Here is a 26,809-nt window from a genome sequence, read left to right on the forward strand (position 1 = left end):
CTGTGGTTTTGACTGCTAATTCTTAGTATTTGGGTTGCTATTGGAAGTAGCGAAGGAATGGGGAGGATAACCCAGGAAAGAGCTCATAAGGACTCAGAGAAAGGTTGTAGCAGAGACATTGGAGAGGAGGGACAGAGTCCAGTGACTTGTGAGGCAGAAGTGCCAGCGATTGGTGTCTTCCGGGACCGAGTCTGTTTTTCATTTTTACGCATGATGTAAGCATGTATGATTATGTAGCTCATGCAAGCAGCTTTTAAAAATAGAGAGACACAAAAGCAGTTACCTGAGGAACAATGTTTTGAAGTTATATTTTGCATAAAAACCGTGCTCTTTAAATAGAGTCTTCCCAGGAAAGCAGTGCATCCGAAGATCACAAAGGTAGCACCTTTTAAGAAACCAAGCTCAAGATCAGCCCCGTTGACTGTTTTCTATTGCATTAGTAGAACACATGGTTTTATCCTATTTATTCAGACAGATTCTGTCCATTGTCTTTTACCGTGTGAGCACAGCAGAGTGCCTTCCGCAGCCATGTACTGTGGTCTAAAGCCCTCTGTCAGCTCCAAAGAAGTTGTGAAGAAAAGCAGAATATTTCTCCTTGTCCCACGTTGACTTTTTTTTTTTTTTTCTTTTTTGGCATGGGCAGATGCTGGGAATTGAACCCAAGTCTCTGACATGGCAGGTGAGAACTCTGTCACAGAGCCACTGCTGCACCACCCCCACATTGACTTTTGAAACCATGTTTTCCTGAGTTTTTATAGCAATTCAAACTTCATCCCTGCAGGCTGATTGGCTCTTATGCTCTGAATGCCTCGGCCCTGCCCTTGCACAAGGAAACTTTTAGAAGTTGTGTTAACCTTTACAGGCTGCCAGGGCATGAATGCCACCGGCTGCCCTGGTGACAGTTAACAAGTGATGACAGGTGGTTCGTCGTCAAGTGGGAAGTAAGGCGGAGATGTCCCTCACTGTTGGAATAAAGCAGAAAATTGCCAGTGTACCCCTAAGCCCTCTGCTGTTCTTTCAGCTCTCTGAATGAATATTATAAAACAAAGAAACTTAAAATTAATTTTTAATTATACATGCACCATATACAGCATTTCAGGAAGATATATGAACTCAGAAAAAGCTGCTTCCTGTTGAGATTTGTTCAAATAGACAAACTTATGGTGCTACAGTTGAGAACAGAGATAGTAATTCAGCCTAGAGATCATGCAGTCAGAAGACTCCATTTATATAGATATGCACTTAAATATTCCCATCCCTTTCAGATTGGGCAGCTCTAAATTCTCTCATCCCAGGGAGTAGTTGGGTGAGGAAAATAACCGTTTCATTTTTATTTGGTTAAGGGAGGTTTTGTAGTACCAGTGGGATTTGTAAAAGGTCCTTGAAGGAGGAGATGGGTTGGCAGGATTGAGGGGGGGAAGGCATGTCAAGCAAAAAGTGCTGTTGAGAGTGGAAGAAGCAGATAGAGGAGTAGGGAGGTGGCTGGCAAGAGCATATGGAAGGTAATTAAAGAACTACCCACCAAAAGAAAAAGAAGCCCAACAAATCCGTAGCGCATTTGACAGTTTAGCTTCCTGCTTCCACACTGCGCCCGCCCGCCCGTTTTTCCCAGTGCTTGAATGACTCCTGAGTTTGCAGGTGGGTGTCAGCTCTGTGAGATGCTGAGCTGTGCACACAATGTAAATGATTCCCCATCCTAGGAGTGAAAGTCATTATAGTGATTCACTTAGCCCTGTGCCTGGTTTCACTAAGGCAACTTTGTGTTAGGAATTCACATTCTTTTCAATGCAAGTTTACAGCCTTTTCTTCCCACCTCAGTGTGACTTAAAAATTTTTTTGAACAAATCAACAGTAATTCCTGGAGGACCCGCTCTGTGCAAAACTCAGTGGCAGGAGCCACAATGAAGTAAGTGCAAAGAAGCGTGGGGCACTCACCAGAAACACACAGGCAAGGCAGAGACGCAGTGAGATGCCTGGCAAGAAGGAATCGGGCGTGAAGCGGTGACATCGGAGGCAACACTCAGAATGTCTTTATTTTATATTATGAAATCCTGTTCCCTGGTCAGTTCTGTGTTTCTGGTTTTTAATGGATTTGGGTGCCCTGTGGAAGCGTTTAATATCAGAAATATCTTTTATGGTGTTTTTACTTCTCAGCTTCTAGGAGGCAGTCTGCTAGAGTGGGGAGAGCGCACGCCGTGGAGCCAGGAAAGCTGTTTGAGTCTTTTCTTCTTTGCTGGTGTTCACTGGTTGTGCGATCCTGGATGAGTTCATTTAGTTTTCTCAGCTGTAGTATGAGGATCAAGAAATTATCTCTCGGTTCTGTTCTGAGATTTTTTGAAGTGATTAAGGAATGTTTGCTTATTGAATCAGTATTTTCATCACTTTTTTGTGAATACATATGACTACATGTGTTTATTAATGCATGAATACATCACACTCTGCCTTTCCTTCATGGTTTTCCATGTTTATTTGCCAAAAAGAAAAACCTGTTTTCCCATGTGTCTAAACCTATAAAGCAGTAAATGGTCCATAGAACAGTACGTCCAATAGAAATATAACATAAGACACTCATAATTTTAAGTGTTCTAGTAGCCCAATTAAACAGTTAAAAATAATGGAAATTAATTTTAGTAATGTATTTTACCTCATCCAATATACCTAAACTATTATCATCTCTACCTATAATAAACATTAAACGCTGTTAAAATATTTTACATTCTTTTATTTTTTTAGACTAATTCTTCAAAGTCCTGGGTGTAGCACATCTAAATTTGAATACCACATTTTCATCAAAAGTGCTTAACTGGATTTAAATTTCATAAAATTCCCAGGTGAAAAAGTGATTTCAACCTGTGGCATTTGTTTCACACATACTTACTTAAAGCATATCCAATAACTAAACAAGTGTCCATTTTTAAATTTGAATTTAAATCAATTAAAATTAAAATTCAGTTCCCCAGCTGTGCTAGCCACATCTCAGACTATTGGTTAATACCTACTGTATTGGACAGAGGAGGGAGAGAATGGCCTTGAACTGCTTTCCAATAACCCCCTATACATTTAGGCAGTAGAATAATTTCATAATATAAAATAAAGACATTCTGAACCAGGATCTTAGTTTAGGAGTTGCCTTATACTATTTAATAGTAAATTCTGACTACACGGCATATCATTCTGAGTCACTTGATTTATGAGATGTCCCTTGAATGACGCTCTCTAGACTAGCCCGAGGAATATTTAGTTACTTCTACAATGCAGTCTAACACTTGATATTTTTTTTGTAATATGCATCTTAATTCCTAATCTTTTACAGATGAGTAGTCTGAGTCTCAGGCTTCATACCTGCCCAGTGTCCCCCTAGCTGGTCCAGTGTCAGAGAAAGCCCTTGGACCTGATGAGTCCATGGTGCCATGGAGTCCCCACTTTGCCTCATTGAGGTGAGGGGGCGGGAGGGTCCCTCATACCCAGCTTTGGACACTTAGAGTCTAAGGATGACCCTTTCTCAGGTCAGAATTTTTGATCCTCAAAACGATCACCACCCAAAACACCCAAAAGGTGGAGTTTGGAGAACATGATGTAGGCAAAATTTCTCAGCGCTTCTGTCTTAGCCAGAGCAGGGCTGTGGGGGTGAAGGAGGCGGGAAAAGAGCTTCCTTAGCAAAAAGCCAGAGGCTATGTGGTCTTCTGTTCTCCTTATCACTGCACTTAACTGTAAAATTTTAACAAGATGGAAAAACAAACATTATAGCCTAAAAATCAATGCTGCTCTTACTATATATATATGTCTACATATAAATTTCTCTTTGGGATTTGCTTCCAAATAAAACCAGCAGTGATGATTCTTAAGTATTGTGTGGTTATAGATATGTGATATTTAGTTGAATGGTTCCCTAAGATTTGGATAACCTGTTCTTAAACCTTCTGGGTCCTATATGCTTTCTCAACAACTAGACGAAAAGGATATGAGCTAATTCCCTGAACACTTGGCATTAACCATTTTATCAGGTCACATGCACTTTATAGAAAAGGTCAGTGTTTAAAGAGCCATCAAGACTTCAAGTTCTGAAATCTTGATTTAAATGATGCTTTCTTAGATGCAAATAGTTGTTCATTCTCGTTATAACGGAGCCTACCTGGGCCCTAGTGAATGAGTCATTCAGAACTGAGGGCTCGCTGTCAGGGTTGCTTTTTAAATGCTTGGATGTTTTGGATAAAAATCCTTCCGAAGCTTTCCCCTGTATTGAACACAGCCCTTTTTTCACTCTGGCAGCTATTCAGAAATAACTTAGAGGCTATGAAAAGGGCCAGGTTTGCTGCCTTGGTGTGGTGGCGGTGGGGGGGGGGGGGCAGTGTTCTGTGAACGCTTTCTAGAATCTTCGCATCTCTCAAGTGATCATTTGTTACATCTTGCCTTTTGATTTTTTGCACCCAATTAGCTGATGGTTTAAAAACTAGACAGATAAGCTTGCTTGAATTGTAGGTAAGTAATAGGCTTTGAGGGAGAACTTTGCATTAGTCTATGTATAAAGTATATGTATTTTGAAACCCTTATTTGGGGCAGAGAAAAGCACCCGGTAAGACTGTTTTAAATTAAAAAGCAAATTAAAGACACCGTAGCAAATACCAAGTTGCTTTTTGTTGTTGTTTTTAATTAACTTCCTGGATCTTCATTATGCTTTGAGCAGTAGGTGTGAGGTTACCAGCCTCCTAGCTCTGTTCATTTGGTAGTGATAGTAAACCCTCCTAGACCTCCCCCTGTCTGGGGAGACAATTTACTGGACAAAGACCATGGATTCTTTCACCCGATGTGCTCAGTAACCAATTCCTGAGATATCAGGATTTTGAAGAAAGAGCTTATAATTGAGCACATAGTAGGAGAGCAGACGGTCCATAGCCCAAAATCTGTCTCCCTGCACTGCAGTAATCCTGATAGTTTTATTAAAGAAAAAGATGGGCAGGGTTTAGGATAATGAGCACAGCGGCCCCAGATGATGTAATTAGAGGGGATCTAATTATTGCGCATGTGCAGACTGATTCCATGCTTAGTCTCAGAGCATTTGTAGGAAATGGCAGCGTGAGGTCTAGGGGACTCGTGGGTTAAAGTCTAAGCTACTGCGCATGTCTGGTGGGCCCACTTTGGTCAGATCCAATCTCGGTTATGAAGATAACTTTGGATTTGGGGTGAGTTAGTACTGGACTGACCCAAGACCCTTCATTAATAAACATTAGGGGCTGTCTTTAGTGATCATGAGACTCTAAAGTGAAAAGCTGGATAACTGGGTACAAACGAAGTTCAGTCACAAGGTCGCAATCACAGGGCGGGAGATAAAGGCCGTGCAGTCATCAGAGAGCAAGGCAGCTGGGTTACAGTTTAGAGATTTCAAGAATTTCCCTCTGTCTACTCCAATATGCCAGAAAACAAAAAGGAGTATCTGTATGATGGTTCAGTAATCAACATTATCCCTTAAAACCTGATTTCTTGGTTTACTGGATACTCAACCATCATTTATTTATTAAATGTTCCCAGGGCAATCAGCAAATTCCGAACCTGGCTACACATCAATCACTTATGGAACCTTTAAAATATATAGATTCTAGCTAATCAGAGGTTTAGATTCTATCGGTCTCACTGAGACCCTGCGTCTGTGAACTTTATAGAGCTCTCCAGCTTTGGGCAAGCATTGGCCAATAAATGAGTTAGACTCAAGAAATAGTGTCAATGCTTTAACCCTTAAAGGTGATGGTAGCACGTGATTGTGAGTACGATGAACAGCGCTGAATTGTGGGTGAATGTGCTCGAAACGGGGAGTCTAAGACCATGTATGCCACCGGAAGGAGAACCTGAGGTTAGAGCATGAACCTAGAAAATCGGAGCTCCTGTGGTGGTGCGACGGCTATGCCTAGCTGTACAAATACAAACAACAGTTCTTTCATGAGCTTCAACAAATATAGGACACTATTAAAAGGAGTTAATAATACAGTGGCGTATGGGGGTAAATGTACCTGCTGCAAACCGTGGACTGCAGTGAACAGTGATATCTTACTGTTCTTTCATTAATAGTAACAGATGTATCACACCAACACCAGGGGTCAGTAATGGGGGCGGGGAGTAAGGGATATAGGATGTCTCGGGCTTTCTTTTTTTTCTTTATCATGTATTTGTTTTTTTAAGTGATGAAAACGCTGGAAAATTGACTGTGGTGATGAATATGCAATTATTTGGATGGATTGTATGGTGTGTGAATATAGCTCAATAAAATTGCATTTAGTAAAAAATAATATAATTAAAAGCTTGTGTGCAAAGGAAAGACCCATTAGGCAGCACACTTAAAGTAGAAGAATTTTGAAGATGATTGTAAACTGATTCATGCTCATCGTCAGAGAAACCCTTTTGAAGGAAGAGCAGAAAATTTCTAACACATTTGGGTTATTTCACTCCTCCTTTACGTGGAATTTCCCGATTTTCCCCTCCAGGGTAGAGTATAAGGGCACCTAGTCATTCACAAGAGATAGATTATGCAAGGAGGTTTAGAGGGCACCCCATAAAGGTCCAGAGAGTCTGAACCTAATGCTAACCCTAACCCTACCCCTACCCCTACCCCTAGCTCCAGCCCCAGCCCTAACCCTACCCCTAACCCTAACCCCATGCGTCATGCACCTGGCTATGAGAACGCTGCCTGCCCGGGGCTGGGTCCCAGAGGCATCCTGAGCCAAAATAAACCAGTATTTTCCTAGAGACCCTCTCGGTAAGCACTTCCAGGTTGCATTTGTTTGCTGCATGTCTTGAGGGGATGACATGTTTGGCAAACGCTGCTGACATCTAGAAGCCTGTTTGATAGCCCAGTTCTTCCCGGCACAATGACATATTGTGTTTTGTGGCTTCTCTGCCCTCGTTAGGTTTGCCATGAGGAAGAGGCAGATCTGCAGGTGATGTTTGCTTATGTTGTACGTAATTGGTTTCCCACCTGAAGAAGGCCTCAGAGGTTCCTTGTTGCTACAAGGTTTGTTTATACAAGTGAATGTAGTCTCTACCATGTCATGTCAGGGAAAAATGGTGAAAAGGCATCCATTCGGCACTAGCATCTGTTGTTAATTGCTGATACTTCAACACTTAAATTTACTAAATTTCTAAGAAGACCAATATATATGTGATTATACAAATAAAATGTCATTTTATTACTGAAGTGTTTCATTATATATAAACCTCAGTGAAGACTATTGGATTGATACAATCAATGAGGAAAAAAAGAATTGTCAGCTTTATGTTTGTTATCACTTTAGGTTTTGAATGACATAGGTAGTGTCACAGTGTGACTAAGTTAAGTGTTGACTTTTCCTTCAAGCTGTTCATAGTCAAAATAAATGATTGTGTTGGCATCTAAAGGACATTTCTTGCTTCCCATGGTAGAATAGAGCCCGTCGGCTGAGCCTTTCAGCAGGTGGATGAAATCCAGTAGGTTAGAGCCCTGGGAGGGGAAGAAAGGGGTATCTTCTTCCCGGAGTGCAACCCGCCACCTGCGAGCAGGTGCAATTCCGGCTGTCATTTGCCCTCGAGGATATTTGCAGTCCTGCCACCATGGCACCCGAGAGCAGGAGGGAAAGTTTTATGAACATTACATTACCAGTTAAAGAAAGAAAAGCAGTACTTTTATAGCCATTCATTCACTTAATATTTGGGGATTATTATGGGACTATAGTGAGCATGCCAGCAATACATTTCATTTACTTATTAAACTTAGAGGACATTGACATAGTTTAAAATACATGACCTTTATTGAGCTTCATCTGAGAACAAGTGATCTATGAGTAAATTTCTCCCAGTCCCTGATGCTTATCCCTTAAACTATCAAAATATTTTTAATAGAATCTTTGTGACTGAACTTCACTGTGATCTAGGATGCGCTCAGAATCGAACCATGTCTAAGTGAATTCGCAGCATGAGGGAAGGCATTGGTTATTCATGAGTCTGTAATATATGAGGTCTTTAGGCTTCTTGAAATGTGAAGCGCTGTTTTGTTTAGTTTTTAAGTTCCTTGTAGTAACATCATATATATGTATATATATACACATGCATATGTATATGTATATAATAAATTTTGCCATTTATATGTATAATTCAGTGACATTACTTAAATTTACGTTTCTTAAACATCACCACCATCCATTACGAGAACTTTGTCATTGCCCCCAATAGAAACTCTGTTCCCATTGGACAGTAACTCCCCGTTACTTCTTTTCCCTCTGCCCTGGTAACCTGTGATCTACTTTCTGTCTATGAATGTGTTTATTCTAGATATTTCATCTAAGCAGAATCATTCATCCTTTTGTGTTTGGCTTATTTCACTTAGCATAACGTTTTCTAGGTTCATCCATGTTGTAGCATGTATCAGAACTTCATCTTTTTATGGCTGAATAGTATTTCATTGTATAGGTAGACCAGTTGGCCCATACATCTGTTGATGGATACTGAGTCGTTTCCATCTTTGGCTATTGTGGACAATGCTTCTAAGAACTTTGGCATAAACTATCTGTTTGGGTCCCTGTTTTCAGTTCTTTTGGGGGTACACCTGTATGTGGAATTCCAAGTCATATGGATCTATGTTTACCTTTTTGAGGAACCACCACACTGTTTTCCACTGTGGCTACCTCATTTTACAGTGCCACCAGCAATGTATGAGTGCTCCAGTTTCTCCACATCCTTGCCAACACCTATTTTCCTTTTTAAATAATAGCAACCACAGTGGGTATGAAGTGGCATCTCATGTGGTTTAGGGGGGGTATCTGTTCTGTGCCCATTGTCAGGCTGTTTCCTAAGTTTTCTATCTGCTTTCCATTGTCATTGTCCTTACTGTTTTCTGACACTTCCTATCAACATCAGCTGTCAGTGAATTTGTCTTTAGGAGCCTCCACCCATCCATGATTTGCTTCTTTTAATCTAGCATAAATTGGGGTTAAAAAACCAAGGTTGTTAGAATTATGTCTCATGTAGGGAAAACTCAGCTCCGAGTGAGGTTGGGTGGAGTGAGCAGAGACTTTGAGCTTTGATAGATATAGATGGGCTTTGAGGCACCTGTTTGGGCCATGAAGAGACCTTGTATTATTCATTGACTCGGTGGGATCCCTAAGGGCGCCCCTAAAAGCGGCGAGGGACCGGCCAGTGCAGAATGCTGGGAGCTAGGAGGGCTCAGTGGGCTGGTATTCAGCTGACCTGTGGATACATGAAATTTCTGGATATTAAAAAAAAAAAAAAAGTAGATTATTTTGCCACAACGCTTAATGTATACAAGGATGAATACTCTGAGATTATCATTATATAGAAGTCACAATCCACCTTAGGGAAAGTGCTATAATAAAAATTAGCACGTGCAATGAATGGCCCTAGAGTCTGGAGTGCGTATCTTAAAGGACTTTGGGCAAGTGACTCCGCCTTCTCTTTATTCCTTTTCGCGGACTCTAAAAGGAAGGGAGAACCTTATAGACCCACTTGTAGAAGGCTGCCATGGGGGCTGAGTGAAGTAATACATGCCAAGTGCCTGGATCAAGTTCAGTGCTTCATACATTTTAGTTCTCCTGCTTTTTTTTCCTCGCACTTCCCTTAAATGTCATTTGGCAATTGTTATCTTTAAGAAAGGTGAAAAAGTAAAATGATAGACATTTTAGATTTTCATATTTCCAAGAAGCTCTTTTAAATCATGGTCTTTTAATTGGATTGCAGTCACATCCTTTGAAAGGTGGTTTAATACTAACACAGAGACTTAAAGCTGACAACGTACAAGTTTTCAGCTGAGTCCAAATCCCACTGAGATCCAGAAAAGGGGAGAATGAAGAACCTTGTTATCAAAATGCAGATACAGGTAACTCCATGAGCACATTATTGTATTATAATCGCATTGATCCTTTTAGTAAAATGTAAACCAAATGCCACATATCTACCTCTTCCGCTCCTAAAACAGCACTGTCATCTCCACATGTGCAAAGCTCTGGGCTTTCTGGGGCGTTTGGGGGTTTCAGCTTGCCAGAATCACTTCAAGTGTTTGTCTTGGCAATTTGGGCATTTTTTTCCTTCCTGGTGTGTGTTTCCAGCTCATCAGTCAGTGCCCCACAGCAGACTGTTTTATAATTCCAACCTAGGCTACTAAAGAAAACCTTTAACTGCCCAGAGTAAAACAAGAATAGAAAATGACTCGTGTTTCCTACTTTTCACAGCTGTGCTAGTGAAGAAATAGCTTTTCATTGACCCTCACAAAACTGTTCCATCAGAAATGACGGCTCACTGGAAAATCGGTTCATCACGCTTTTGTTTGTTCTTAAGTAACATTTGTCTTCTCCATCTCATCAGCCTAAACCTGCTTCTTTTGAAGGGTAGAGAGCTTAACGTTTGCCAACATTGGCTCCTTCTTGGTGTCATGAATTAAGTTTGCAACAAGTCTGTTTATGCTGCAGCTTTTAAAATAATAAAATTGTATATTTAGACCCGGTCACCTTTCCTTCCTTAAGATGCAGCGGATGTTCGTGTTTCACTTTCCTTAAGGGTGTTTGATTTCTCACTGACTCTTGGCCACAAAGAAGGATTCTCTGCTGTTGGTTTTGTCTGCAAGAGTCTAAACTGTTTCAAGCTGTTTGTACTTGTTGCCAAAAGCCCTTAGCTCCCAAGCAAGGGTAGGTCACCCAGCACCTTATCTTCGTGCTTCGATTTCTCCAGCTCGGAGCGCTGGGGCCAGCGGGGCCACACGTTTGGTGGTGCATGGATGGTCCCCACCGACTGCAGAGCTGGGGCTCATGTTCCTGGAGTGCTCAGAGCAGCTCTGCTCATCTGTCAGCGTGCTGTACTCTTGGGGATAAATATAGACGCACGGCCACTCCGTGAGTCGTAGCCTTACTGTGCAGCTAAAAATTGTCCCGCTGGTATGAAGGGCCTGGCCGGGCAAAGGCCTGTTTGAGTCCGTCAACTGTGGGTCCCCAGCACCTGGCTGTAAATCACAGCACCTGGGCCCGAAATAAAAGGGCCGCCCGGCGTGGCCGGAGCCCACAGGTGGCCGTGGGCAGCGGGCATGGAGCCCGTCCCTGCGGTGGCGTGCCCTGGCACATAGTCTGCTGTCACAGCTCCAGGCCAGGCACCGGCTTCCCTTCCGAGCCCATGGAGGGGACGGCGGCCTGCTGGAGGCGACCCTGTGTCGTCGGCTTCGTTAAAGGGCTTGGTAGGTGTGCAAGGCTGCTGGGGGTTCCGGTGGTCGGGGTGGGGAGGGCTCTCCTGCAGGGGTCAGCGAGGGGGAGCGGTCACCGTCCCCCCAGGGACTGCCATCTGATGCCCCTCTCCTGACGGGACTGATGCCCGCTGGGCTCCCTGTGTGCCCCTGTGATACTGGGGGGAGAGCCTTGGACCTTTGTGTCCTGCCTGTGTAACCGAAGCTGGGACGTAATGGGGTTCTTCTGTGCACCGAACTTTCACTAAGAGATTTGGGGTAAAACTGCTCATCTGTAACCGTAACTGTTACATACGTGGAATAGAGTCGGTCACGTCATATTTAATATCACGGCAGAGGTGGGATTTATGCTTGATTTCCTTTAAATATTAATGTAAACGCCTTGACTTGTCTGGTTGTAAACTGGTTCAAAGCAGTTTTTCCTTTGCTTTTGGCTTCGCCTTCTCCAACATTTAAAATGTAAAATGCTCTGCCTTTTTGTTTAAGAATTAAAAAGCCGGACACCATGTCTTGACCCATGTCCAGTGGGTCCAGATTGCATAGCCTGCTTGTCCTTTAGCAGAGTGATAGTGTGGTGTGGTTACATTTTGTTGTTAGGACTGAAGAATGACTGAGAGGAAACTTCCATGACATGAGGTTAATTCCATGCACTTGGGTATTGACCATTTAACTGTTTATATAATGAGGTAAAAAAGTTTATTTACAAGTGGTTAATACACAGCCTATCGCTCTAGTAGAGGTGAACTGTTTTTTCTATTAAAGATTTGGGAGATTTAATTATTTGTTAGTTATCCCACTGTAGTCTCTCTACTGAAGCTATTAGACAACGACGTGTGATAGCATATAAATTCTGGGAATAAACCCTATGTATGCTTAATTTGTCCCCCTATTTTTGTGGTTTATAGACTACGTGTCCAGGAAACTTTTTTCTCTCTCAAAAAATTTTTTTGTAATCATGTAACAAGCTTACAAATTACACGATGATATATGGTTTCATGTATTTGGAAAAAATGCTGCTTCCGAGTAGGACCTAGAAGAAATACTTAATATTTCTGTTATCTGATATCCCTTGGAAATATTACTGGCCCTAACTGTGTTTCATCCGAACAGACCAGTCCTGTGATCTGGAAGCAATCTTAAATTTTTTTTCACTCATTTCCCTTCTTTGCCCATAACATACAAACTTTGCTTTAATAATTGATCAGTATCAACTGATTTCTTTGGATTGGTAGATTGTTCACCATCTCGGATAATAAACTTCTGACATGTATCCAATAAATCTTACATAATCATTATGTATTTCAATAACTAACCACTTAATAAAACTTAAAATCTTTTTTTGGATGAGCTGGCATCTAAATAAACACATATAAATCAGGAATTTTTTAAAAATTAAGGTCAATAAGATGAAAAGCCCACCAGGCTATAAAGGATTTCAGTTATCCATTTAACAGATGTTTGCTGAGATTCTAATGTGTGCCCTGCCCTGGAAGTCCTCCTTCCCTATGGATGTTGGAAATTTATATTATCATGTATGTTGTGTTATACATATGCATAGTATATATTATACATATGTATATTATCATGAACATAGGTATGTGCGTATCATGTTATAAGAGTATGCATCTTGTAGTCCCCATTGCATTTGTGTGAATGTGGACTATTTTATGATATGCACTATTTTAACTAAGACCTGTGAAGGACTGGACTCTCCTTCCAGTCACTCCCCTGCCATGTGATTCTGAAGGGGTCGCTGGGGGACACTGGGGGTGGACAGTAGCTGTAACGCTGATTTGTGGCTTTGCCACGAGAGGGCAACTGCTGGCCCCGCCTCTGGCGTGGGTGCCCACACATCCGTCTGTGCTGCCTTCGCTGCCCACGTATGTTGGGTCCTTGTGTGCTCCACCCCCTAACTCAGCTCAGAAACTCCACCACCGTTCCTTTCTCACCCCTTACCTGGGCTTAATCTGCATCTAATCAAGTAGCTCAAGACCTGGGTTTGCATCACACCCAGATAACTGCTTGCAAATAAATGGAATGCCGTTCCCTCAGCGTGCAGAGAATGCATCTCAAATGTTTGGCCTTGACCCACCGTAAGAAACACAGTGTACACTGTGACCCAGATCCCATGCACACACAGAGCTAGTGACGCAGAGTACCGGAGTCTGGTGAAGCTGTGCTACCCTGACACCTACGATGCGTCCCTCTGCCGTTGTTCTGTTATTTTCTGTTCTCTTTCATTCATATCATCCTGGGCATCACCCACTGAACTGGTCTCATGGGCCAGTCATGGGTTGGAAGCTGGAGTTTGACCAAGGCTGACATTCCCAATTCACCTTTCATCAGGCTCTCACCTGAGATGCTGACGTGCTGTAATTACAGTCCTCTGCGTAATTTTCTTCCCCCTTGGCGTCTTCATGCCTTGACTGTCAGAGTACTGTTTGGTTGCAGAAATAGCTCTCTCTTCTGAAGTGAATCGTGGGTGGCATGTCGGGTTTCTAGGGTGGAAACAATTCATGACTTGTACTAAACGCTGACTTAGTCCTTAACGCGACACCTATTTATTGAGCACGCAGTACATGGCTTGCACCGTGCTAGAGGTTGAGGCTGTGATACCACAAATTCCTTGCCTGTGATGCACTAACTAGGTGGGGGGGAGACAGAGGTAGAAAACAAATACTAACAGGGCTAAAGAGGATGGGGACAGTCTGCAGGGGCAAGTGCCAAGGGAGGAGTGTTGTGTGGGAAAGCCGGGAGGGAGCAAAGGAGGCGTCAGCCACCCCGGAGCAGCTCCCTCTGGTCCCGCTGGCCCCATCCCTAGTTTCCTCCTTGCAGCCGCCCTTCCGCGCTTACGCCCTGCCCTCCGTCATCAGGTATCTCTAGTCTCCGCGTCCAGGTCGCATCCCAGAGAGCCCTGCCTGGGCTCCTATGCCCAGAGACCTCCTCCCGGTTTCTCTCTCGTGGCAGTCTTCAGAGCATTTCGTGTTGTGAAATTGTATTTCTGTGTGTTATCACAGTGCCTGCCTCCCCTTTATGCCACCAGCCATGGGTGGGCAGGCGCTGTGCCTGTTTTGTCCCGCAGCAGCCAGCTCAGGGCTTAGAGGAGAGTGGACGCCTTCCCTAAGTCTGTGATGCTGAACGAATGAGCAAGCGGGCGAGTGGGTGATCCACATTCACGCATCCTGTCCTCTTCCCTCGAGCGCTCACCCTCCATTGCCCTGTGACAGCTCATGGCTGAATGTATTAGATTTTAAGCTTCTTTCAAATTATTTCTCTTTTTAGTTTGTCTTCGTAGTCCCCACCGAGCTTTGTAGAATGCCTTTATGCATAGTAGGGCCTCACTGGGCCTTTCTTAATTAATGCAATCGTGAATTTATGATACCCAGAGTCTTTGGAGACAAAAATTATTTCTGAAAGGACCCAGACCGCGTCGTGCTGCGGGTCTGGTAAAGTACCCCCCTGTGAACGACCCCTCCTGCTGTGCCTCTGCCTCGTGCTCTGTGGGTGCCCCAAGGTCATGCCATTCAGTCCAACACCCTCGGTTACACACAAGGGCAGAGCTGAACTTGGGATCTTAATGAATGTTTTGGATCACCCGAAGCTATGGGTTGGAACCCAGGTTACTGATGGTGTTTGCTTTTTTATATATGTATATATTAGAATGTATTATTTTAATGGAAATTCAAAGATAGCACTCCTGCACTGTTGCCATGAGAAGTAGACCACTTTTTTTTACAAATGAGCCTTATGTTTAAAAATGCTGTATCATGACATTTTTCAGGCACAAAAGAAGACAAAATAGGTCAGTAGTACAACATATTGTCGTCATCCAGATTCGATAGTTATAAAGATTTAGTCGTGTTTGCTTCCTTTATAACTTTTTTCTCTTTAACAAGCATTTAAAATCAAATACAGTTGTGATTTCATTGCACCCTATATAATCAGTATGCATTGTAAAAAATGTGGCTATTTTCTTACCTAACCATAATGCTGTCACCATACTTTACCAAAGGGACCACAATTCCTTGGTATCACCCAGTGTCCTGTCCATATACAAACTTCTTTGTCATAGAAATAACAGTTGATGTGCTGAAATCAAGATTCAAGGCCACATATTATATTTGGTTATTCCATCTTGTAAATCTCCATTAATCATCTTCCCCATTTTTTTATCCCTGCCATTGACTTCTAGAAATTGGTTCCATTTTCTCCTAAAATGAACCTTATTGTGGATTACCTATTTTGCTTCCTTGTGGTGACATTTACCTTGTTCCATTGATTCTTGTACATGGAAGCTGCTCCTGACGTTTAAAAAGCCTGAGGAACAAGGTGCAAGGGCAGGACACAGTCCCCCTCTGCCACCCTGCAAGGTCCTTTCAGCTCTACAGCAGGAGCCCGAAAGCTGCTGTGCCAGGACCACATGGCCGAGTTTTCAATGCTGGGACAAGAATTTGCCCAGTGACCTGCCACAGCTAGAGAATCTGGGAAAAGCTTCTAGGGTCAGTATTCTTAAAAAATTTCTTAACCACCCTTATCATTAGGACATGTCACCAGGAACATATTGTAAACGTTCCTTTAGTGGGAAAGGGTAATGGGCAGGGATCTCTCTCTATTTGTGCATAAGGCAGGATTTTCCTTTCTGTTCATTGTTTTTCTCCTGGAAGTGCCGTCATCTTTTAATTTGTAGTGTTCCTCAACACAGCCCTTTTTTATCCCATCCTGTACTACTTCGGATCAGCCTTCTAGGCTCTGCTAATATCACCCCCCCTCACAGGAACCTGTTAGCTCTAGCTCCCTCCAGATGAGGCCCAGACTCCCTGGCTTACCATTCAAACCTTGGTTCTAATACGACAAACTTAAAACCTCCTTGTTTGTTAGGTTTCCCCTGTGCATTCCTGTTTAATCACTTCACCCACACAAGCACAGTGTTTAGAACCTTCTGGGTCAATTCAGCCAGCATTAAATAGGACAGTGCATTAGAGCGTGCCCCGAGCCAAGTGCTTGGATAAAGACGGGCAGGGGTCCTGTGTTTGAGGGCTTGGCAGTTCCTGGTGAGGACAGAGTGTGAATGCATGTGCTGAGGTCAGGGTATGTCCAGGTGAGGGGCGGAGGGGCGGCAGTTCAGGTTGGCCCCATGTGTCTGTCCCTGGTGGCCCCTCTGCCAGGCAGCCCCCTCGCCTGTACCTGCCACACCTCCTGCCCTTTAAAACCGGGTCAGACGCCACCAAGTCGGCTGTGTCCAGCCACTCAGTGGCCCAGAGCAGCAGTGATGCCTCAGCCCTTCTCTGGGCCCAGCGCCAGATGCAGAGGGGTTTGTCTGTTTGTTTAATGTTAAAACGAGTAGCAACTAGGAATGGAGACGGGCTTCCTCAGGCATGTGCCCCAGTCTCAGGACCAGGCCTGTGGAGGCACAACTGGTAAGGTCAGGGTTGTTTGTAAGGCTTTCCTTGGGTAGAGGAGGGATGACGGACCCTCATACATCATGCAAATTCAAGGGAAAAGAGCACTAATTATTGAGGGTTTGGATTGTGGAAGTTCTAAATAACTGATATTTTCTTGCATTTGCAGGGCATTTTTATTTTTTGGTCTCGTCCTAGAACACTAGAGCTAGAAAGCAAAGTCTGATTAATTCATATCAGTGAGACCATACAATATTTGTCCTTTTGCATCTGGCTTATTTCACTTAACAGGATGTCCTCCAGGTTCATTCATGAAATCATTAGAATGAATAAATCCACAGAGTCAGAAACTAGAATGCAGGTTCCCAGGGACTGAGACGGGGTGGGGACTGAATGCTTAGACTGCACAGAGCTTCTGTTTGGGCTGGTGGGGAAGCTTTGGGGGTGGAGGGTGGTGCCGACTGCTCACCACCATGAATGTAATTGCCACGACTGAATTGTGTATTTGAATGTGGTTAAAAGGGGAAATTTTAGGTTGTAACTGTGTTATTAGAATAAAACTTTTAAAAACCCATAGGGCTATTCAACACAAATAGCAAACCCTAAAGTAAACCATGGACAATAGTTAAGAGAACAATTGTAATTCTATCCTTTCACCAATTGTAACAAATGTACCATACACTCATGCAGGTGTTAATATGGGGGGTGGGGGGGGTTAGGGTTAGGATTTCTGAACTCTGTATTTTCTGCATGATTTTTTTGTAAACCTACAACTTCTCTAGTAAAAGAAAGAAAGAAGGAAATAAAGAGAGACAGAGAGAGGGAAGGGAGGGAGAAGGAATGGAAAGTCTGGCCTGGCCTCTTCAATAATAGCAGATAAGGAAACTGAAACCCAGCTTTTGTGCCTTTCCCGAGGTCACAGGGCAGTAGTCAACTCAGGCCTTTGACTCTAGGCCAGTGTTCTTTTGGATAAATTTTGCCCAAAAAGTTTTAACCTAGTTGGAGTTAATGAAGCTCAGTGGCTTTGTTAAAGGCAAATGGGATAAAAAACGATTTTGTTGACTGGCCTCACTGACCCCCTCTGCCCTCCCACTGACTCACATTGGCCTCCACGCCACCTGGGAACCTAGAAAGGCAAATGCTGAGCCACCCCAGACCAGCCAGCCGCTTGCCAGGAGGTCTGCTGCTGCAATCCTGAGAGCCACTGATTTCACTGCAGCTCAGCGAGCCTTTCTTCCAAGTTAACCAAAACCTACAAAGCCTTGTCCACGTTATCCCACATTTTTAATTAATAGAGGTCAAACTAATGAGATTTTGCTACATAAAATGAGCAAGAAGAGAAAGAAAAGAAAAAGGAAGAGAAACTGGAGAGAAGGAAGGGGGAGGGCCAGCTGGGGACAGGTAAATGAAAGTTGTTTGTCATTTCTGTTGGGGAAAAGACCAAGCTGAAATTCAGGACTATCTTGCCTCTACAGCTATTCAATCTCCTTTCGGTGAGAAAGGACCTTGAAATGTCAGTGTAACCTCATCTTCCTTTGCTCATGGATCTTGGCAGCGTTCTTCCAGGCTCTCATGACAGCACCTACTTTGGAAATCAGGGGAAAGTCCACATACTTGTGTCTTAGCAGATGGCAGGCGTTTGTAAAGGAAATCACTGAGCTGTTGCTGCCATTTCTCTAAGACAAAATACGGATAGCAGAGGAAGAGAGAAGGAAAATAGGGCCGTGACTCTGTGCTAACTTTCTCTTATTGAACTGCTTCACTCTCGCCAGGGTATTCAGTCTCTGGGAGACCAAAGATAAAAGTGGTTTTGAGGGGTCACCATTGAAGCCAGCGTGAAGTGTGTTTGCTCTCTTAGGTCAGCAGCCAGCTAAAGATCGTATCATCGGTGTATCTAGGAAAGAATAGACTCTAGACCTTTCTAAGGTGTTCCGTTAATCAGATTTCACATATTCTAATGGGCCTCACGTCTTGACTCTTTCTTGTACCCCTGGCCTCTCCCAAATTCCATCTGATGGCTTAAAGATGCATTTAAATCCAAGAGGGCAGCACCCTGGCGGCAGGGCCCTCCCTGGCCTGAGATTGTACTCATCCTCCCAGAAAATAACCGCCCGTACTAATCTACAGGAAACCTCATTCTCCAAACGGGAGCATTTTAATTTGGCATCCCCCTGTCGCCTTTATCGAAAGCAAGTGGACTTGTTTTAAAAGGCGGTGTGATGTGGAGGTCACAGGATGCCTGGGGAGCAGACCTGGGCTCAGATCCCGTGTCACCCGGTCGGTGGCCTTGGGCGAGTCACTTGGCCTCCGTGAATCCACGTGGTCTCACTTGTAAGGTCTCACCTGTAAGGGGCGATAGGGCTTTCTGCGGTTTGCTTCAGCATTAGAGCGACAAATCACCATGCGCCTAGCACCGTATCTCACCATTCCTAGGCATGCCTTGTGGCCTCTGATACTTAAGGAGCAGAATTTGAGAACTGTAGGGCTAGGAGAACTAAATAGTGTAGGAGAAAAGAGGCATGTCCTTAACCAACAAAAATCAGAAGAACATTTCATATCATCAGATTTTTATGGAAATTGATTAAGCAGAAATTAATGTGTCATTGACAATATTTTTCATCCAGGGCAAAAGTTGTTTCTGGGTAATTTTCACCTGATATTTTTTTCTTGACCAATTTTGAAACATATAAAAAGTAAGACTCATCCATCTCTTTGTTAAGAAATACTTTTCCTTCTTAAATGAATTGTTTCTTCTTATCCCAACATTTTCCATTTCTTAATATTCTTCAGAGGAAAAGAAACATTCCCATCATGTTTGACAGGGTTTGCTTTTTTCATCCTAAGTGATGTTGCAGGGCTTTTAAGGTTTCTGGTCATTTTGAGTATACTCTGTGGTGGCTTCTGAAATGCCACTTCTTAAGCACCCTCCTAAATGCATTAGTGGACTGTTTATTGTTGCTCTATACACAGTGTGACATGTTTTCACAGTAGCTGCGTCATCCCTGGTTTATGTTTCATAAAATATTCCCGTAATGCCAGTGGACAGAATGAAGTTCTTATGGGAAAGCCGGGATTAGGGAGGGAAAAAGCTTGGATGGCCCTAGAGAAGGACCTGAGCTTTTGTTTACTAACGGGGCTCACCCTCCGAACCCACAAAATGAATGAGGTGCTGAGATCTGGCAGGAAGAATCATGTCTGTCCAGCTGCTAGCAAAGTCAGCCAACAGATTGGCTCCTGGGCTAAGGCTGAGACGGCCGTGACCTCAGGGAAGGGGAGTGGGTGGGCGCAGACCGGTGGCCCATGGTTTCTACCACCAGCTCCGGGGAGCCTTCCCACTCTGAAAGGCCACTGTTGAGAGTCTCAGGAACACTTTAAAAAGGGAGCCCATTTTTTGTTTCAAATGTTCAGGGTTAGCTTTCAGCAATGGGCGCATCTGAAAAGCAGCTGGGGGGAGGGAGATTGAAGAACTGGCTCAAGGCCCGTGTCTTTGGAAGGTGGTGAAAATGCGGGGAGAGGGCCTCTTTTCTCAGCTGTGGACTGTGTCAAGGGAGGTGGAGACGCCTTGTATCCACTGGCGTTTTGATTCATGCCCCCCCCCCCCGCCCAGGCTGGTGAAGACCCTTCCCCCTCCCCGAACTGATCCAGGGACACAGGGCGGGCCCGGGGAGGGAGCCGAGAGACAACGGGTGCCTTATCATCCTGGTTAGGTTTTCCTGCTTCTCTTAGAACTTATTGCAGTCTGACAGATTGTGTGTGTGTGTGTGTGTGTGCGCGTGCACGTGTGTGTGTGCGCGTGTGTGCATACCATGAAATCGCTCATGGCTGCTCCTGCCTGAGCAGAGGTAAGGTCCCTCTTACCCCTCTCTTCACTGCTGCCTCCCATCGCCTTAGACCAGCGCTCAGAAGCTGGGCACCCAGCAAGTAAGTGTTTGTCGAAATGAATGAGTGAATGAATGATGGTATCACTTCTGTGAAAATCTAACTGAGAAAAATAATAATAATAGCACTGCTTTCCGGCCCCGTTGTACTATACATAGCTGTGTTAGCCTTCCTTTCCTTTCAGTATCCTACTAAAATGTAGCGGCATGATGAGTTGTTCAGGTGTCTGTCATTAATTCCTAGAAATGGTGGTAACTTAGGGAAACTGTTGTTACCTTAGCTAACTAAGAGCAAACAGCCTAAAAGCTGAACTATTACTCAAGGAAAAAAAAATAGAGAAACCATATTTAAAAGGGTGTCATTTGCTGTCAGGAAGACACCCAGGAAAGAAGAAATGAATATGACTCCAAAGCCTGAGACCAGCTTCTTATAGGTTAGGGAATGGACCTTGCCTGATATAAGAGACAGGGACCCAGTGAAGGAGGGAAAGCACTGCCTAAAACCATCAAGCAAACTAAATAGAAACAGGATTTGGAATAAAAATAATAAATCAACATCAACAAAACCCACTGAAGACAAAAGAAGGGTTGAACAAAAATGGGAATGTGTTCAATCCAAGATTAGAATGTAAATCAGAAAATATAAGTAAAAAGCACATTTCGAAAGGCTTCTGTTATCAGAGACCCATGTGAAAGCACTGCCCCTGTCCTCAGCCGGCTGTCTACCCCACCCACAGAAGGAAACAGCTGCAGCTCTTGTTCAGATGGCCTCCTAGGGAAATTGAGCTGCTATGAGAAAATAGAAAGTTGGGATGGCTAAGGAAAGGAGAGATTAACGTGAAGCTGAGAATTCATCACATGCAAGAAATTTTAAAAGGAGAAGTTGTTAAAACAGCAAAATAAAAATTGTTCCATCCATGAATATTTAGATGGGGAAGATGAGAAAAGATGGCCTGTGAGGACCCTTTTGCCATAAGGACCTGTCCATCCTGGAGACGCAGCGTCAGGAGAACGCTGAGCCTCGGGAAGCAGCTGGGGGCTGCTGGAGACTGCACGTGCTCATTGCCATGGAAACCGGGGCGGCAGGGCCCAGACTCAGCAAGTGGAGGTGGTCATGTCGTACTGTCCCTTGAAGGATGGGGCGACTCTGCTTGTGCCGCTGGGAAGAAGGACATCCCTCCACGGGGAGAGGAATAGATTCAAACAGTAGCTGCCCTCGTTTGCAAAGCTAAGAATGGAGCCTAAGTTCGGCTGTTTTCAAATCAAAAATAAATTTCATTTAGAAGTCAGACATGAAAAAACAGAGTGAATTCTTAAGAGTTAAATTCTTTGGAAACCTGAGCGTTTACCCTGTTATACACCAAAACTTTTTTTAGTTTTGTCATTTTTAATAGAAACCTTCTGGAAATTTATCACTCCTTTCTCTACCTTCTGAAATACACAACTACACATCAGACTTCTTTGAACCTTTCCATGGGACACAGAGTGTCCTTATAAGGCTTAACTGTGACAACAGGCTGAATGGAGGGATTGAAACTCTCAAGCCCAGGAGATGTGTTGCAGTCCGAGACTCCTGTCCTACAAGGCTTCAGCCTGCTGCACTTTGAAGTTCTTGCAACATTGTTTCTTCTCTTGCAGTTAGTGTTTTTCCTATAGGTATATCACACCTCTTTATAATTATAATTCTCCTGATGATTTTCTGTCTCTGGACTTGTGAACTTAGACAGTCTTAATTAAGTGTAAATTAGGAGTAAGCAGGTCGGAGGGGAGGATTTGATGGTTTTTCTCATGGGAGTGTTCTAACGTTTGGATTGATCGGGAGCCTTGTGACTCAATTTTGACTCCCAGGGAGCATTTACTTCCTGGTTCTCAACTATATTCCAGATAGCTCATGTCACCAAATAGCTGACAGATGCCATGTCAGAATGTTTAGTTTTGACACTCACCCTGGTGGAAGGCTAGGATTTGTTATGCATTTATTACGTTAGGATGGAGAGGGATTACTGAAATAGGATTGGATCTAGTTCAAGGACACATACCCGTTAACTCTCATGGCCTCTCCATCTGCACAGGCTGATCTGTGTTGGGAGCTCAGAATGATTGCCAGAGTCCCCTGGAGTCATTTTCTGCCCTAGCCCAGGGCTCGGCTGGGCTAGGACACTGCTGGCCGATGGAAGCTATCACATAGACTTTTGCACTCACAAAAATGCCTGGCTTTGAAGGAACAATGGGTATTATGTTCTAGGATGGCAATGAACTGGCACTTTGGCCTTTTAAGATTGGTTGGAGAGATAAGCAAGTATCTGACGTTCTGCTACCTGGTTCAAAATGCCATTTTGCAAAGGGCTGCCTGAGGGCACGCCCATAAAATGCTTTTGTTCTTCTTAGGATTTTTAGGCCCCAGAATCTTATAATTATGGAGCTGGTCTTACAATTATGTACTACAGCAGCATAATTAATTGCTGTCTTCTAGAAGTGGATTAAATCCTGTGGAAAACCAAAGATGACCAAGTAAATTGTCCTGCAAATGGATTTTGCAAGAGGTTTCTCTGTTCCAGCATCCATTCCTATGGTATGATATCCTTGACATACTGAGAAAATATCTTTCAGCGATATTATTCCCTTTCTTAGATAGTGAAGGATGTAAAAGACAAAGCAAAATACCAAATGGCATGGGTTAAGAAACACCAGACAGTATGAGTTAATGTTTAAATCTTGAAAGACAAGTTTATCAGGAGGTTTTTTTCCAGTTTGCTAGCTGCTGGAATATGCTATACCAGAAACAGAACAGCTTTTAAAACAGGAATTTATTCAGTTGCAAGTTTCGTTCTAAAGTAGTGAAAATGTCCAGATTAAGGCACCAATAAGAGATTACCTTCACTCAGGAAGGGCCAATGAAGTTCAGGGTTTCTCTCTCAACTGGAAAGACACATGGTGAACATGGTGACATCTACTTGCTTTCTCTCCAGGCTGCTTGTTTCATGAAGCTCCTCCGCAGGCCTTTTCCTTCGTCTCCAAAGGTCTCTCGCTATGTGGTTGTCATAGTTCTTGTGGCCCTGTCGGTTTTCCCAAAATGGTTCCCCCCTAAAGGGCTCCTTGAATGGGTGGGGACACATCTCCGTGGAAGCCACCTCATCAAAAGTTACCACCCATAATTGGGTGGGTCACATCTCCATGGGAACAATCACAAAGGTCCCACCCAGCAACACTGAATGAGGATTACAGGACATGGCTTTTCTGGGGACCACAGCAGAGTCAAACCAGCACAAGGTTTGTAGGCAGGCTTTACAGAAACGAGACCAGAGGCGGCTCTGAACCAAGAGAAGGGTAGCTGGCCGGAGAAGCACAGAAGGAGCAGCAGGAGAGAACGAGAGCCTCCAGGACAGAGGCAGACCCTGGAACATCCTCAACACCAGGCCCACGTGTTTGACACTTGACGTGACAGCAGTGAGAGCCCTTGAAAATTTCAGCAGAAGAGTGTTATGACAGCCATGCTGAGGAGAGACCGTTTGGGTACAACACATGGACAAAATGCAGTCCGCAATTCCCAAGGGCCCGAACTAGGGTAGAGCTCATGAGAGTGGAGAGAAGATGTAATAATACACACTTGATTTTGTCTGTATGCGTTAAGGCTCCGGTCTGTAAAGATGTCCCACATGTCAAGGGCACTACAACTAGGTGTGGGGCTGAATCAGTCCGTGGGGAAGGGGCTTGTGAAGGGGGAGGGCAAATGCCATCGAGGACATATTTGTAATTCAGTAATATAAAGAATGGCTCCCTTGGAATTTGATTGGGGATAGAAAGAAGATGAAAGAAGCCTTAAATGTATTTGTGGATTTGAGGAGAGTTTGCAGCTGGCGTGGGGAACTCTGTACCTTTGTTTCCCCACCATCCTTGTCTTGCTGTCCCATCCAGTGGTAAAATCAGAAAGCCACGTCTTGTCTTTAGTCTTTTCCTTAATCCTCTGTGTGTGCTCGCCCACCCCCGTGCTGTCGTCCTTTTAAAGTCTGCATTCTGTTATCCTGTTCTCAGCAGCCTGGCATTGCTATCTAAGCCCACTTCCTCTTGCGTTTCTTTCGCTGGGTATGGATAACTGACCTTTTCACAGTACTTGGGTGAAGGGGGATGGTGTGTTTTGAATTTAATATGTCAAAGTATAGTAGAAAATGGAGAGACATGGAATTTGTAATTAGGGACAAAAAGCATATATACTTGTTTTAGTGACTGTCTAGTTAAAAGGGTTACCTAGACTGGCCCGACTTGCCCCCTGAAGGGTGGCCTCTCGCTCGGGGTCTAATCCAAGGCAGCAGTCTCCCCACTCTCTAGAGGACGGTGATGGGCACCCAAAGAAGGGGTGGGGCGAGGGAAAAGTTAACCCACCCTGGGAGCACCGCCTGGGTCTTCTGTCTTTCACAAAATACACCTCCTTCTGGAGCGAGACCAGCCAGGCTGCTGACGGTGAGTTGTCGGAGCCTCTGGAAGGTGTTGGCTCCGGGGCCTTTTTCATTATTCAAATGAGGCAGAGGAAGCACAGCTCTCCTGGCCATTAGGGAAACCTGAGCAAGAAATCACCGTTTTCTAGATGCGTTTTCTTAGTTCATTTACCTGGAGCATAAAAAAAAGTCAAAAACATCTTAAACGTTACGGGATTTATCAGCTGTAATATGGGCTTGCAAAAATAATTTACCTAAAATCTCCTTGGCAACATGGGACAGAACTCCCGGGATGAGCCGTGACCCGGCTATCGTGGGACTGAGAAAGCTTTCTTGACCAAAAGGGGGAGGAGAGAAATGAGACAAACTAAAGTGTCAGTGGCTGAGAGATTTCAAACAGAGTTGAGAGGTTTTCCTGGAGGTTATTCTTATGCATGCTATAGATTTCCCTTTTTAGTTTACGGTGTAGGGGAGTGACTGGAGGGAAGTACCTGAAACTGTTGAGCTGTGTTCCAGCAGCCTTGATTCTTGAAGGTGATTGTATAACTATAAAGCTTTTACAGTGTGACTCTGTGATTGTAAAACCTTGTGTCTCATGCTCCCTTTATCCAGGATATGGACAATTGAATAAAAAAGTAAGGATTAAAAATAAATAAATAATGGGGGAGATAAGGGTAAAAAATAATTGGATAGATTGAAATACTAGTGGTCAATGCGAGAGACGGTTAAGGGGCATGGAACGTAAATGAGTTTTTTCTTTTTTCATTTCTTTTTCTGGAGTGATGCAATTGATCGTGTGATGAACACACAACTACGCGGTGATATTGTTGAGCCTCTGATTGTGTACTATGGACGGACCGTATGTGTGTGAAGATTCCTCAACAAAACTATTACAAAACAATAAGTTCCCTAAAGCAATGTGGTGACAGAAGTATTCTGAGCTTCCAGATATTGTGCAGCACAAACTCAGTGGAAGCTACACAACTGAACTCTGACGCCATTGCTAAGTAGGAGGGCAGGTTGTGAGATTAAACGTGACTCCCTCGATCTGATTCACATCTTTTATGGTTAACACAGCCGATCTGCGTCGTGCCGGGCTCTTCTCAGCCAGTAAGAATATCTGCTCTGTTTTTCAGCTTCTCCTATTGGCAACGGTTACATCAAGCCCCCGGTTCCGCCTGCCCCTGGCACGCCGCGGGAGAAGGGCCCCCCGACCATGCTCCCCATCAGCGTGGACCCCGACAGCAAACCCGGAGAATACGTCCTCAAGAGCCTGTTTGTCAACTTCACCACACAGGCTGAGCGCAAGGTCCACGCCATCATGGCAGAGCCCCTGGTGAGTTGTGCCAGGGAGCCACCCTTCCCAGGTCCTTCTTCCCTCGGAGTGCAGTGGGCTTAATTGCTCTCCGAAAGAGGGACTGCTTTGCTCCTAATTTCCAATGGTTTTTGTGATCCCGTAAGTGGTTTTTAACAGATAGTAGCTCGATTTCTTGAATGTAAAGGAAAAGGGAAAATGAAGGTCTGAGGGCTTCGCAGCAGTCTGGCACACTCAGCTTGGGGTGCCTGCCCTGCTGTGGTTAGGGCTGAGGGGCGCAATTCAACAGTAAGTAACAATCACTAAGTAAAAAAACCTAACAATTGTGATTTAATAGGTATCATATTTTTTTTTTTTTTTATCATTCTTCATGGTAACCAAGTCATACTTAACAAATAAAACTAGGAATGCAAGGGTGACTCAATATTAAGCAGTCTATTCATATATTTAACTCAATTGATATTTCAGAGAAGGAAAACTGTGAGAACAATCTATTAGACACCAAAAGGTCTTCTGAAGAAACTGTCTTTTCTGTTGTTGTTTTAACTAGGAAAATAGGCATAAATAAATGTAATAATATA

At 43.8% G+C, this 26,809-nt stretch overlaps 1 protein-coding gene across 9 annotated transcripts in view; it reads left to right on the forward strand.

Annotated features, from left to right (window-relative positions):
- Nucleotides 1-26,809, forward strand: part of FRY (FRY microtubule binding protein) — a 396,935-nt gene that overhangs the window by 180,495 nt on the left and 189,631 nt on the right. For 7 of the 9 annotated variants that reach the window (XM_077158984.1, XM_077158986.1, XM_077158985.1 and 4 more), the window contains one exon: nucleotides 26,050-26,249. In XM_077158984.1, coding sequence (XP_077015099.1) covers nucleotides 26,130-26,249 — 120 coding nt within the window. In that variant the 5' untranslated portion in view covers nucleotides 26,050-26,129. Of the gene's footprint in view, nucleotides 1-10,865; nucleotides 11,198-23,480; nucleotides 24,074-26,049; nucleotides 26,250-26,809 lie in introns of those variants that run through there. The other 2 variants (XM_077158981.1, XM_077158983.1) reach the window with 2 other exon arrangements.

The sequence above is a fragment of the Tamandua tetradactyla genome, chromosome 4 (assembly GCF_023851605.1).
Source record: "Tamandua tetradactyla isolate mTamTet1 chromosome 4, mTamTet1.pri, whole genome shotgun sequence".
Classification (NCBI taxonomy): domain Eukaryota; kingdom Metazoa; phylum Chordata; class Mammalia; order Pilosa; family Myrmecophagidae; genus Tamandua; species Tamandua tetradactyla.